Here is a 13,487-nt window from a genome sequence, read left to right on the forward strand (position 1 = left end):
TCTGTTCAGCTTGTTGAGACAAACTTGATTATGTAGTGCTTTCATTGCGACCCTGCTTTCTGCCTAACAAGGGAAAAAGAAGCACTGCAAATAGTATAATGAAGAATTCAGGCAAAAAGAAGAACTTAAAGTAGGAAAGGTCTTCTCATATGAAGGAAATCTTTCTAGGAAGGAAGGAAGTAATGAAACCCAGTAGCTTTGAAATTGCTGTGTGATAACCAAGTAAGCAACCTCTCAGTCTGTCATTCAGAAAAATTATTGCAGTTTTCAGACTTGAGTCTTTGCAATAGTATGGCAGACTATAGCAGGTATGTTATTTTTCATACACTGTTTTAAAAGATCTACCAACATTTTAGCAGTAAAAAAACCTTTATTTCCCCCCCCCCCCAGTGTTCATGTTGATGTGGACAAAAATGGTAAGGTTCAATGATTTCAGTGCTTGAGTGCAACTATTGAGGAAATGATTGAAATTCAAGGATGATGTAACATGGAAATTATCAGGTATTTTCCTGACAGGGCCAACCCCGGGTGATCACACTTCATCTTTATTCCAAACACCCACTGACTCGAGGTCTTTAGGTTTAAAACATGTACTAGTTTTCACCATTTTATTGTCCTAATGATGAAGTGCTTGTAGAACAGTGGAAATGTAATGAGAGCTTTATTGGATCAAGGATTTGCCGAGCTAAAATATTAAATACATCTTTTGGCAGCTTGGCTAAACAAATACTTTTGCAACTTTCAGTGGTGAAAATCTCACATTGTCTATTGCACAGAGGTTATTGGATGTTACGCAGACAAAAACTGTGGTGGCAGTGCAGTGTTTGTCTCATGTTTGATAGGGATCTGCAGTTAAAAGAGGACTCACTGACTGGAACAATGGTGAAGAGGTGGACACAGTCAAAGACAATAATTACATTCCCGTTATATATGGGGCAGTTCAGGTGTACAGTCCTGATTACCTGATCTCAAAACAAATCAGTTGCATATATAAATAATTGAAAAAACCCATTTAAATGACACTTTTAAGGAAGCAATGTTGTCCAAAAGAATGCTAATGATAAGGCAAGAGTTCAAGAGGAGCAAAAACGTATACATTTCAACCACTCTTCAGTGCCACGCTGAAGACATGTAGCAGGTTAGTGAAGGTGACATTCAAATATTTGTACTATAAAGGGTTTAGATTTAGAATTGGTGGTAGAAGCTTTGACAGAAATGAGACTCCTTCTCGTATATATTTATATTTATATTGACATGATATAAATCAATACTATAGTCTGAGCTATGACTCTGCCTTGGCTAGGCCCGAATTCTCTCTGTAAGTGTTCATGTAAAGCTTCAGATTTGATAGGACTGAGTAGCACACAGAGGACAGAGCTTTGACTGTGCCCGTAGCCTAAACCTCGACCCTTAATTCAGGTAGTCTCAGCCTACCCATAGAGAGAAAGCTGGAATGGGATGCTGGACAATGGACAAAACATTAGTGCTTTAGGCTTCAGATCCTTTAAAAAATATAAATGAAGTAACTTCATTACAGCACACCTGAAAACCTCCACTGTCCTCTGCATGAGTGAAGAAAGTGAGGCAGAGAACAGCCTGTATACGCTGCAAAAAGGAACCACATCTCACTGAAGTTTCAGGCTGTCACAGTGCTTTTCACTCTGTGCATGAGGGAGATGTCGGCATCCCAGCATTTCTCATGAGTGGAGCAATCCATTTTGTTGATCCACCAGCTGGCCAAAAGGTATGGGGAGTGCCAGGTTCCCTGTCTGCCTAGTGCTAACCAGCTGGCCCTCGCCATGCCTGGGAGCCTGCAGAGCCAAGCTGAAGGCAGGAGGCAGAGTGAGGGAGCTGGCTGGCTGCTGGACTTGGAGCTGTCAACCTTACCCAGCCCAGGGAGCTGTGTAATCCGCACGGACGCAGCTGGGGATCTGAGGACTTGGCAAAGGGGGAAACCTGCCTGCCAGATTTATTTTGGTCTGTCAGGCAAGGTCACCAATTAATTCCTCTGGAGCATTTCAGTTTGGTTGAATCAGTATTTTCCAATGTAAAGCTGTAGCACTGTAGAGACTGATGCCCAGCTTCACAGAAGAAAGTAAAAGACTTATATGCAATGTGATTGCTTATACTTAAGATTGAAATCCTTAATACTTCCTTCTGTACCTTTAAACAGGAAAGTCTATTTGTGCCTAATTTATGCCATCTGTGCAGCTCTCCAGCATCCCAAAGAACAGGCTTGTCTCCATTCAGAAATGCTGGAAAAGTGGTGTGTCTCAACCCCTTCTCACACATAAGGCATGAAAAGCCTTACGCAAGATGTTCTCTCTACATCTCTTTATATCTATAGGTGAGCCCCACAAAAAGCACAGTATCTGTGATCATGCTCATTCAATGATACAATTGTGGTTCCCACCTATTTTTAAACAATGATTTAATGGTTTGAACAGTCACCTGAAAATTGAGACTTCTCCACCTCCCCATCATCCCCCACTTGTGTTTCAGAAGGGGCAATGTAGCTGTCAGAACCTAGAAGATGATTTCAGGTATGGAAACTTATACTAGGGGGTCTGGAGCCTAGGGAAATGCGATGTGTATGGTGATCTCTTCAGCATTTCCTATTGAATAGCTTAAGTAGCTATTAGTCTGGAGGGACAGTCCCACTTACAGTGATTAACTCCTCTTAGTATACAAAATTATATACTCTATAATATAAAATTCTATATATAACTTTATAATAGAATATAATATATAAATGTAATATATATATCAATTATATATTATATATTATACTTTAGGCAGAAGGTTGGCTTCAGACACATAGAAGTCGGGTCTTGTAATGCAGCAAATTGTAATGTCAGAGACAAAGGGGAATTGCGACTCATGGTGTAGACATGTTCAAGTTAGTATCAATTGGAAGTGGTATATCCACATTTCACAAAGGTGGAACACCATTCAAAGATACCAAGGTATCTGCATTAAGTCTGAAATAATGTAGACAGGTTATTAGCTCAGTGAGATAAACATTCATCTGCCAGTTCTAGACAGAGCCTGAGACTGCCAATCTCTTGCACTCACAGTGAATCTAATCTGTATATCATCCTCCAAGATAGTTTTGTTTTGACCACATAAGCAGGAACTTAAGTAGAATTCTAGCATGTTAGCTTATTCAGCCCAAATTCTTGGCTCTATTTCTTTTGCTATAATTATCTTTTTATCAGCTGGCAAGAAAACAAAGCATTGGAGCAGCTCTACCTAGAGTAAATTCTCAACCACATGAGAGACAGATATGACCACTATTAAACAAGGCACTTAAATATTGCTTCATATAATGCCTATAAAGAATGTTGAGTTACATCTATTTGCAAAGGTTAAGAGGATGCATGGAGAAAATAATGTAAAAAAGTAATGGAGATAGGTTTTAGGGGAGCTAGTCACATTTGTTTGTCGCCACTTACTATATTCTGAAATTCATTTCATTACTGAGAAGATTTTAAGAGTCACAAAAGTGCCCCGAAGCTTCAGAATGTAAGACAAGACAAAGATGTGGCAAAAGTCTGAAGGCCGTTATTTCAGCACCCTAGTTCAGCACACTGTGTTTGTTAAAACGACCCTCACAGAGTTCATTCAGGACTTGGGGTTTGGTGATGCAAGTCTCCAATTAGTATTTTTCCTCCAAAGTGCTCACAATTTGCCTAAAGGCAAAATGCATCAAAGATGCTGGAGAACGTAGCTGTGCAGTCACAGGACCCAGGTTTACTTGCACTAGCAGTGGGCATAACCTGATGAATTCCAGATAGCTTTTACTGTAAAGATTTTGAATTAATTTTGCCTTTATTTTACAGATGGCAATTGGAGTAGTCCAGGATATTTCACAGAAGACTTGGATGTTCAAACTCGTGCTGGGCTCTGGACTTCAACCTTGGCTAACATCAGCAATCAGTTTATACAAATACTGTATCACACATGTCCCTGGCCCCTAGCCTGTTAGATGAGTGAAAGATAATGTAGAAGGAAAGCACAGATGGAAGGGAGAGAGCAAGTCTATAAAGCTCCAAAAGCTTCATCAGGCTGATGTTTTAACATGGGGTGTAATGTGAATTTTGAAGCTGATGAATAGCCTGTAAATGGGGCATGGTGTACAGCTACAGGGATGCCTGCTTCCCCTGTGAGCTGGGTGAAGGTGTGCTGAGGTGCCCATGTTTGTCCTCTTGAGAGAAGCTGAATAGGCCAGTGGACACAGATAGATAGGGAAGGGAAACTGGGACGTCAGGAAGAAAAAGGCTACAGACAATGAAGGGAAGATTTATGATCATATTTATCCATAATATATGCAATATATTATATAAATATAAAACATATAAAATATATATAAAATATGCAAGGAAAAAAGAAGGAAAAACAGATTAACAGATTCTTTGACTTTTTATTTTTTATTTTTAACATTAAAGCATTTTCAGGTATGAAAATAACAACCTTCTCACACAGACTGAGGAAGAACTGTAAGCTTTATTTTCAAACAGCTTTGGATTTTCTTAGTAAACTATTCTCCCAGCCCTGCTTGCAATGTAATTACTGTCTATCCAGCAATAACAGAAATGAGAATGTCTTGGACAATGTCTTTTTCCTCCAGAGACAGTGTGAAATGGTGTTCAGAAAGGTACAGAATTGTAATGGACTTACAGGGAAAAAAAATCACATAGTAATCAAGTGTGGAGGTTAGAGGGGAAAAAAAAAACCAACACCCCAAACCTTGATTAGAATTTATATAAAACTGCCTGGAATGTATCCGACCTATAAATAAACCTGGAGGAAAAAGATTTAAACGGTTGTTAGTAAGCAAAAAGCCAGTAGATGGCAAGAGAGACCTTGAGATTCAACATAAAGCTCAGACGGCTGCTAATAGCTACTCCCTTCTGCAATTTTCTGTGGTATCTTTGGTTTTAGCCCTAACTACTTTATTTGCTATATTCCTGAGGTTCCTTATTCATCAGCTGCACTTAGATCCACACAGTACATTTATTTTTAGGGACAACTAAACTTCATTTAATAACTCATTCAAACATGCTGAGTAAAAGCCTGGCTCTGTTGAGGTTAAGCATTGGCTTCAGTTGGGTTAGAATTGTACACGTTATTTTTTTTTTAATGCTCATGCTGCGGAGCAAGCATTTCATTTCCAGAAGGGGTCTGATATTAAGGGTTTTGTTCTTTCCTATCACACTGCAGCTTCTTTCTCCAGAGCAGAATGACCATGCTTTCCTAAGAGTCTCTGTCATTTAAAATTAAAGAATCAAAAGGGCCAGGTCTGATGGACAAAAGGTTTGTTGTCTTTGTCTAGGATACAAAAGACTGTGTCTCCAATAGCTTTTTGCCTATCCCGCTGTAATATCAGGATCCAATTCTAGGCTTTTATGAATAATAATCCACTCAGGTTTAACCAAAGCTGACCATGAACAAATTAAGTATGTTGTTTTGATTTTTTCCAAATGTATAGTTATTTTACAGTTGGATGAATCTGAAAATGAAAACCTTCAACTTAGCAATAAAATATACTCACATGGTTAGGAGATCTAGTGGAAAAATTTGCTTTTCATCTCTAGAATCACGGAAGAACTTGCAAAAAACATATGGGACTTTAAACTCGTAAGCATTTCTGACTCCCAAGTAGGTAAGTAGTCATATCATTCTGATGTGGAAAATGAGGCACAGAAATCCCCAGCCTTATGCAAAATCGCATTACAGGGTTACAAAGGCAGAATTAGGACTCAAACCTGGCCTGTGCTTAGGCCTGCATCTTTTTTTTGACACTCATTTTTTTAAACAATACTGGAGTACTGTAATTGCAAGGTCATATTCCTTGATTACTACAGTTAAGTCCAGAGTTCATTAATTCATATCATTGAGAAGCACTAGGAATGAAAAATAGACTGCATAAAAACTAAGACTATGAAGTACACATTTTAATACTTGGTAGGCTATATAACTTTGGTTTGCTTTATAGGATAGGACAGGCATGATTTCCAAATGAGGTTTAAATCTGGACTGCAGATATCCTCCCAGATGGATTGAAAATATCTATGTGGTGCACTAGAAACTCCAGAAGGGCTTTTTCACACTTGTACTGCTAATGCACTTAAGTCCTTTGGCAAAACGAGGTGGTTCTAAGTCTTTTGCTCTGCCATGCCCACTGCCAAACTCACACTTTACTAACTTTTGTTATATTTGAATTTTACAGCTGCAACAAAAAGTGGTCTTTCAGTCAGTCAAAGGCACTCAGCATTCAGCAGAGGGCACTAAAGAAAAGAAACTGCACAGAAATGAAAGCTGCCCCTTCCAAATGTAGATAACGCGAGCTGTGTCTCAGCCATGCCCTGCACAGACCAGTGAAGGAAGCGTGCCTGGATTTTGTTAGCCACTGCTTTCCTCTTTGTCTGAGCCTGCATCCCAGCCTGGGCTGTGTTACTGGTAGGGTGATTGTGAGTGAATTCCCTGGCTGTGCTCTGATGCTGTGGGGCATTTTCTCCTTTCTTTCCTTGTGTCTGGGACAATGTGTCAACTAGGAGTTTCTTTAGGACTTCTGGGCTCAAGCAGTCCCATACAGAGTCTTGCTGTTGGGACCTTTATTGCCTGTGAACACCACAGCCAGTGGAAAGTGCTAACAGAGGAGCATGTGTTGGGGGAAAGGCAAACATCTGTGATTTAACATGGGCGGGATACCTTTTTCAAGGCATGCCAATTTAGCAGTAAGAAAGAGACACCTAGCTATTCTGGTGGCTCCCTTTAGCTGTGGCACTGGAGGTGCCTTCTTGCTGCAGGATCCAAAGTAGGGCTTCATCAGGGACAGCCCTGACGTGCCATATTTATTGCTTTTTAATGCTGTACGGTATGTATCATTATATATCGGCATTGTAGAATAAACTAATTTAAGACTGCTGATCAGTGTTTGCCTTCAAGTTCTTTTCCAATGACTGTAACAGTCTGTAATTTTTTTCTAGGAGAAGGCATTTGCCTTTATGAGTTGCTTGTATTTTTTGTACTGTACATCCTAGCTTGATCATTGTTAATTAGTGTCATGCTTCTGCTTCCGTGTAGATGACTGTGTTTTACTACAAGCTGTATTACTTCTCTTACTAATGGCTCTTTGCTGTTACTAAATTCTTGTTCGAGTAGTTGAGCATGAAAGTTCATTTTTCTTCTCTCACTATATCTCTTCTCTACCTTTGTCTTATTTGAAGTGGTTGACTGGCAAAAGTTTTTGTAAACAAGAGGATTAAAGGAGAAGGTGTTGGATTAAAGATGACAGTCCAATCCTATGTATGTCAATGCGTATCTCCCATAAGACACAGTGAAAACAATACTCCAGAAAAGGGCTCTCCAGGTGTAATATAAGTGTGATTTTAAAGGAAAGTGTAATGCAATATTCTTCAACTCTTCTCTTGTTTGGGACTGCCTTTTTGGCAGTGTAGCAATTCTGATGAGTCAGCAAAACATCTTTTTTACAGGGAACTTGTGGATGCTTTATTACAAATAAAAACAGTGCAAGAATTCATGTTAGTCTTAGTTTGAACATAGTTGCATGGAAAAAGCTGTTGAATAGAACACTGGCTATCTGCATATAGACCCAGTACACAAGAACGGTTCCCGAATACAACACATAGACTAAATTAAGGCTGGGGTGACCCCCTTTTAAAGTTTGTTATACTCAGGAGAGAGGTTTAAGGGCACCACGCATCAGGGCTTACCCCACTGAGCCCTGGTTTGAAAAAACTCCTAATGGTTTACTTTATTCCAGAAATAATGAAGTAAGTAAGTAAGTAAATGCAGTACATTGAGAAAAACTGGGTCTTAAAGTTTGTGGTAAGCTGCAACTTGAGAGGAAGGAGTATGATACGTTACTCATATCTCTGCTCTGGGAAATAAAAAAGCACTGAGAAATTTTGTTCTGTAATTGTTCAGTTATTTAGTCTTCAATCGTCTTTCTGATAGCTCAGTTTTAGTTATAAAGAAAAGTATTTTCTTTAATGACAGTTTCCTGACAGCATTTGGGCTCAGCAGTGCCTTGCCCATGCTAAGGCTTCTCTTGGAAGAGCATGCTTGCTGCTATTCCCTGTAGTGGAAACCTATCATGGCTCACTGCACAGCTGTTTTGTGTACAAGGTAAAGAGATATTGTGCCATTGTTTGGGGTTAGAAGGTGACACCTATTCCTGGCCTCCTGGGGTGGGAGGGAATTGCCTTTCTGCATAGGCCTAGTGAAAGCTAGCAGATTGACACTTTGCTGGTTAAACACAGTCTAACTGTCCTGCTTGTACTTTATTTTAGCTTTATGATGTTATTGATCTTACATATTTTTCTTAGTATCACTTTTTTTAAGAGAATTCAGGGTGCTACCTGACGTATTATTGTTCCCTGATTTTTTTAAAGGCATCATTTTCATAGGTATACAATAGGAGATGGTAAACAACAAAAAAAGTTCCTATTCATGCTTTTAGCTCATGAAGCAACAGCACATCCATTGAAATTTAAATGAAAATGGGGAATGTGTCACACACTATAGCTCTCTGGAAAGCTACAGTGGGAGTCTAGCAGTCCAATCATTCCTTTGTAGAATGTACTAAAGCTAATGGTCTTGCTGGGAGTAAAATGTATTTTTTTGCAGAACAGTTCCAAGAACAGACTTTGCTCTTTACCAGAAAACATAAAAGAAAACAAATGCTTACTGTGTCTTTAGTATGCTAAATATGAAATTGTTTGTACAATGGAATGTTAGCAGTAGCCGTAATCATGTTTTCCTTTCATCACCTAGTGAACGTAATTTTAAGAGAGGACTGCTGTAATTATATTGCAGATAAAAGGAAGCAGAATTTCTGGATAATATTATAGTTGGTCTGATTGCTTTGTTGATAGGGAAAAATAAAGAGATGGACCACATGAATACTTATTTAATGAACAACATATTTATTAAGCAGTGCAGACTGTACATAATGCATTTGACTTTGGATGCAATGCAGTAGGCTTATTTTCTGTAAGCACCTTTCTTAATATTTTACTACAGCTATTATGTTCCCTTCTTATCTGCCCAGCTATTCAATTATTTGTATAGTATGTCTATAGCATAACCCTGAAGCTTTTAGCTTAACTACAGGAGCCGGTACAGGTACAATCAATGTCAGCATCCACAGACTCCACAACATCCTCAGATGCAGATTTCTTATCGCTGCTTCTCTGCCATTCCAGCAGGCTTACAGCGGTATCTGTCAGAAGAGTGAAGCCATTGTTAACTAACATCAAGCAAATTAACACATTTCAAGGAAATACTGTTTTGATGGCTGCCAACTCCCTCATCAACCAAAGAATGAAATCCTGCCCCCACAACTGACATCTAACTGACTTACTGACTTGGAGCAGGATTTTCATCCATGACATAATTACTATAATACTTCCCTAAACCCAAAATGAATAACATTTCACAAAGCACAAAGACAACAGGCAGGAGGCTGTAAAAGTGATGGAGGTAGCCACTGCAGATGTAAGACCACCACACAGCAATATACATCAGCAATCTCTTTTTATGTTTGTGCTGCATAACACTGCGTATTTCAGCTGACTGTCAAAGTTCATTCTGAAGGATAAGCCCTTTGGAGAATTTTCAGAGGTTCATAAACTTCTAATTAAAGTTTCCCATATATTGTGAAATCTGGCAGAGCATTGTCAGTTGCAGTATTAACCTTACCACACTGCTTTATCAACAGCAGCTTGAATAAGCCATATCCCTTAATGCTGAAATAATCTAAATGGAATAATGATATTCATCCTCCCAATAAATATTCTTAGCTAGTTGGAGGTTTATCATTGCATCTGGAAGAATATTAGGACATCCATTTAGATTAAGTTTGTATAATGAGAATCGGTAAAGCTTTCATAATTTTCCCTCCATTTGTTTTATCCCTTAGTTGGACAGTACATTTATAACATGCCACCTCTCATCACAGGAAAATCTGGAGACTGCTGCATGGGTTCAGTCACTTACGTCCTGAAATGGTAATACTCTCCTTGGCTAAATTACTGCCCAACCTGAAGCACAGGTTTTGCATAGAAAAAATGGATAATAAATGTTTTCCAGAAAGGTGCTGGAGATTCTTTTAACAAATATATAATATTTTCAAGCTGTGAAATGAGAAATACTATGGAACGCCTGATTTATGTTTTTTTTTTAATGTACATTAATTCTTTTTATGTTTCTTACTCTTGGGCACACTGTGGGTCTGATCACATTCATATCCATGTAGGAAATAGTTCCCTGGGCAAACAGGCTGAGTAACGACTCTCCCTATGGGTAGGGTTTGTTGCATGTTTGAAATGTAAACTAATATGTGGACTTAAGTTTGGATTGATGTCTGCCTCAGTCAAGATCCTAAGACTACAGTCTCACTGATTTGAGGACAACGGGAAATTCTGCATCCTTGTACTTCATTTTATCCTTGCTCCACTGGTGACAGTGATGGGGTCTCTCTCTTTTGAAATGCAGACTAGCAGGTCTGAGTTCTCATACAAATTGCTAAGAAAAGGTCTTTGTGCAGTGTATGAAAATACATGTTCTCAGCTTGAGAAAGATAAGGATTTTGTTTCTTCTACTTCTCCAAGTTATCAAAGAAAGAAAGGAAAAGTTTTTAAGGTCTGGTGTTGTATCCCTGTTGATCTTTAGCCTGAGAAAAAGCAATGACCTTGCTAAAAAAACCACAAATGGTGCCTTTTCCCTTCCTCCTTCTCCTTTTCCCTCTACTCCTCTCCCTTCTGCTCAGGTTAAATAAAAAAAACCAAAAAACTCTTGATTAGAAGTGCTGCTAGCAGACTTCCCAGTCTCTGGTTCAGTAAATGAAGCAGTGAAGGCTGCAGTTGATGTTAAAACAACACTGGCTCTGACAACTAATAAATCTTTTTTTGTTTTCTGTTTTTTTTTTTCCTGATTTTCCTCTTTTCTCAAACATTTCTGTGAGAGAATGAGACAGCTTTATTATAGCCAAATATTCTGAGGCAGTGAGTGCCCTGGGGTAACAACATTTCAGAGATACAGACGTGGATACACAAAAGAAATCTGTGGAACATGAATATGACGAGACTTTGGAAGTTGTTTTTTTTTTGTTGAGGGTGGGTTTTTCTTTTCATAAAAGGATGCATAAATTCACATCTCAAGGAGCTGTCATAAAACTATTAGCAGTCTGTGCTACTTGTTGAATAGGTTGTTGTAGATGGTTGACTATTCTAGAAACATATTCATTACTTTATGGGCTGATTCAGCACATATTGCAGATATTAATAACGTGAGAAAAGTGAGAAGTTCTACACAGCTGTTGTTTAAAATCAGACACAAAATATTCTGTTCCTCTCCACTATTACTCAACAGAGGGATTCACTGACTTCAGAAAATCCACACTGGATTATCCCAGCCAACAATTGATTTGGCCAACAATGGTTAACACAGAGAAGAGACCACATCATTAGATACTCCCTAATGGTAGGCTTCCCTCTAAGGTATACATGTACTGTGTAATTCACTAAAAGATTGAGGAAGGAAATATCTGTTCCAGGCTGGATTCTCCTCTCATGCTTATATAACTTCAGTGTGAATCTGAGTTAGACAATGCATCGTATCCGTAGCAAATTGGTATAAGTGAAAGGGGAAAAAGAACTAGTATTTTTAAAAATCTGGGGCATGAGTGTGTGTGTGTAAAATATGTTCAAAACCAGACTGCTTTTTGGAACAATCTAGAGAACATTTCAGCAATGTGTTTTTTGCTGATGTATTGCACAGTGGCATAGCATGGCAGCCTAATCACAGCAGTCATGTCACACTACTTCACTGACTTTCAATTGCCTTGCTTGCCCTGGTCTACACACAATTGCAGGCTGTAATGTACATAAAAGGACTCAGTGTTCCTTATCTTAACTTTATGGAGATCCTGAAAATGTGAAAAAAAATGTATTGATCACAGCTGCCCCTTTTTCCACCTAAAATGTTTTTCTCAGATGATGCTACCTGCCATCATCTAAACTAGCTTTTAGCTGGCCAGTACTGTCAGTGGTTATAGCAAATACTAATGGGATTAAAAACAACAGCTCAGAGAGGAGCCGAAGCAATACAGGTCTGTGCGTGGCTGTGCTGTGTTTTGTTCTTTTGAATGCTCTGACAGATCTCCTACAGTACATGACACACAGAGAGAAAAATATCGTACCTTTTCGGAAGCAGTGGAAGCCAACCTTAACTGAAGTTTTTTTGATTGGAGTACAGTCTTTCATACATCTCAGTACTGGGTCAACAGAGTAGCACATAGATTCCTCTCCATCAATAGTAGGATTTCGATTCAGCTTCACATAACTGCGCTGCAGCTTGCACCCTAAGAGAAAAAGGAAAGGTAGTTAAAATTGTAGAAATAAATCCCAATCGATCCTTACAGTAATAAAGGTCCATATTTTCTCTTCAGCTTTTATTAAAACACAGATGTCTGACAAACCGTTTTCACAGTAGTGAGGTTATCGAGATAGGGTGATAATAAGTTGGGGGATAGAAGACAGACTCTGAAAGGGGAGCTATTTTTAATATCTAATTGCACAATATAACCCAGATGGAATCATGTATACCCAGTTTTTTAGAACTACATAATACACAGAAAATAACCTCTCATGTCTGAAAGTTATTAAGAAGAGATATTGCAAGCACAATGGCTACTTCATTGCATTAGGAAAAATGTCAACTGTAGTGAATGGATTAAAAAAAAAAAGCAGCATCTATATAATAACATCAAGGATAATTTTTGTATTGGATGATTTTTATAATGCTGCAATTATCTCACTAGAAAGGTATAATGTAACTTAACAGGATCCCAGACATAACTCTGTTTCATGGCACACAGATAAGTACAATTCTGCTGCCACTGAAGTCAAGGAGAAAACAACCATTAACTTCAATGAGGTTATCTCAGGTCCCAGGTAAATGCAGACCTCCAGAACAAAACTGTACTGATGTTATGGAAGGCCATCATTAGTTGTCCAGTTATATGTGAGAGTAAACTCTGTTACAGTAACAGTATTTCTAAATATTTCTCTGAGATCACACCCTCTGATGGTGCAGAGCAAAAGTGAAATTTTGTGCACTCTGAACATATACATAAACTTCAGATCTGACACTACATTCATAGTATGCAACTGGTTTGTTCAAATTAAGTCTGCAGACAACAGCTGAAACTGCTTTGATTCAGTGGTGAAAATCACACTTCTTTCAATAGGAGCAAGATTAGGCCTGATTTTGCCTCTCCAAGAAAAAAGCTACTCTGTAAGAAATTACAGTAGAATCAATTATTTAACATTGAACTCTTCAAGAGACAAAGACTTTTGCTGTATTATGTATTCTCTATATTCATGGGTAGTGTTTTAATCAGACAGTAGTTAATGAAGTTAAAACGGATATATATTACTATTGTCTTTTCTTACTAA

At 38.5% G+C, this 13,487-nt stretch overlaps 1 protein-coding gene across 1 annotated transcript in view; it reads right to left on the minus strand.

Annotated features, from left to right (window-relative positions):
* Positions 1-8,931: 8,931 nt before the first annotated feature.
* The window catches only part of LOC133268245 (vitellogenin-1-like), a 58,059-nt gene continuing 53,503 nt past the window's right edge, over positions 8,932-13,487 (minus strand). Inside the window, exons 34-35 of the mRNA XM_061451093.1 lie at positions 12,230-12,391; positions 8,932-9,250 (exon numbers count right to left, since the gene is read on the minus strand). Of these exons, the coding sequence (XP_061307077.1) occupies positions 9,132-9,250; positions 12,230-12,391 (281 nt within the window). The 3' untranslated portion in view covers positions 8,932-9,131. The remainder of the gene's footprint in view (positions 9,251-12,229; positions 12,392-13,487) is intronic.

This window comes from Pezoporus flaviventris, unplaced genomic scaffold, assembly GCF_033815535.1.
Source record: "Pezoporus flaviventris isolate CSIRO_AGI_PZ_B2104156 unplaced genomic scaffold, CSIRO_AGI_Pfla_v1 ptg000013l, whole genome shotgun sequence".
Taxonomy (NCBI): Eukaryota; Metazoa; Chordata; class Aves; order Psittaciformes; family Psittacidae; genus Pezoporus; species Pezoporus flaviventris.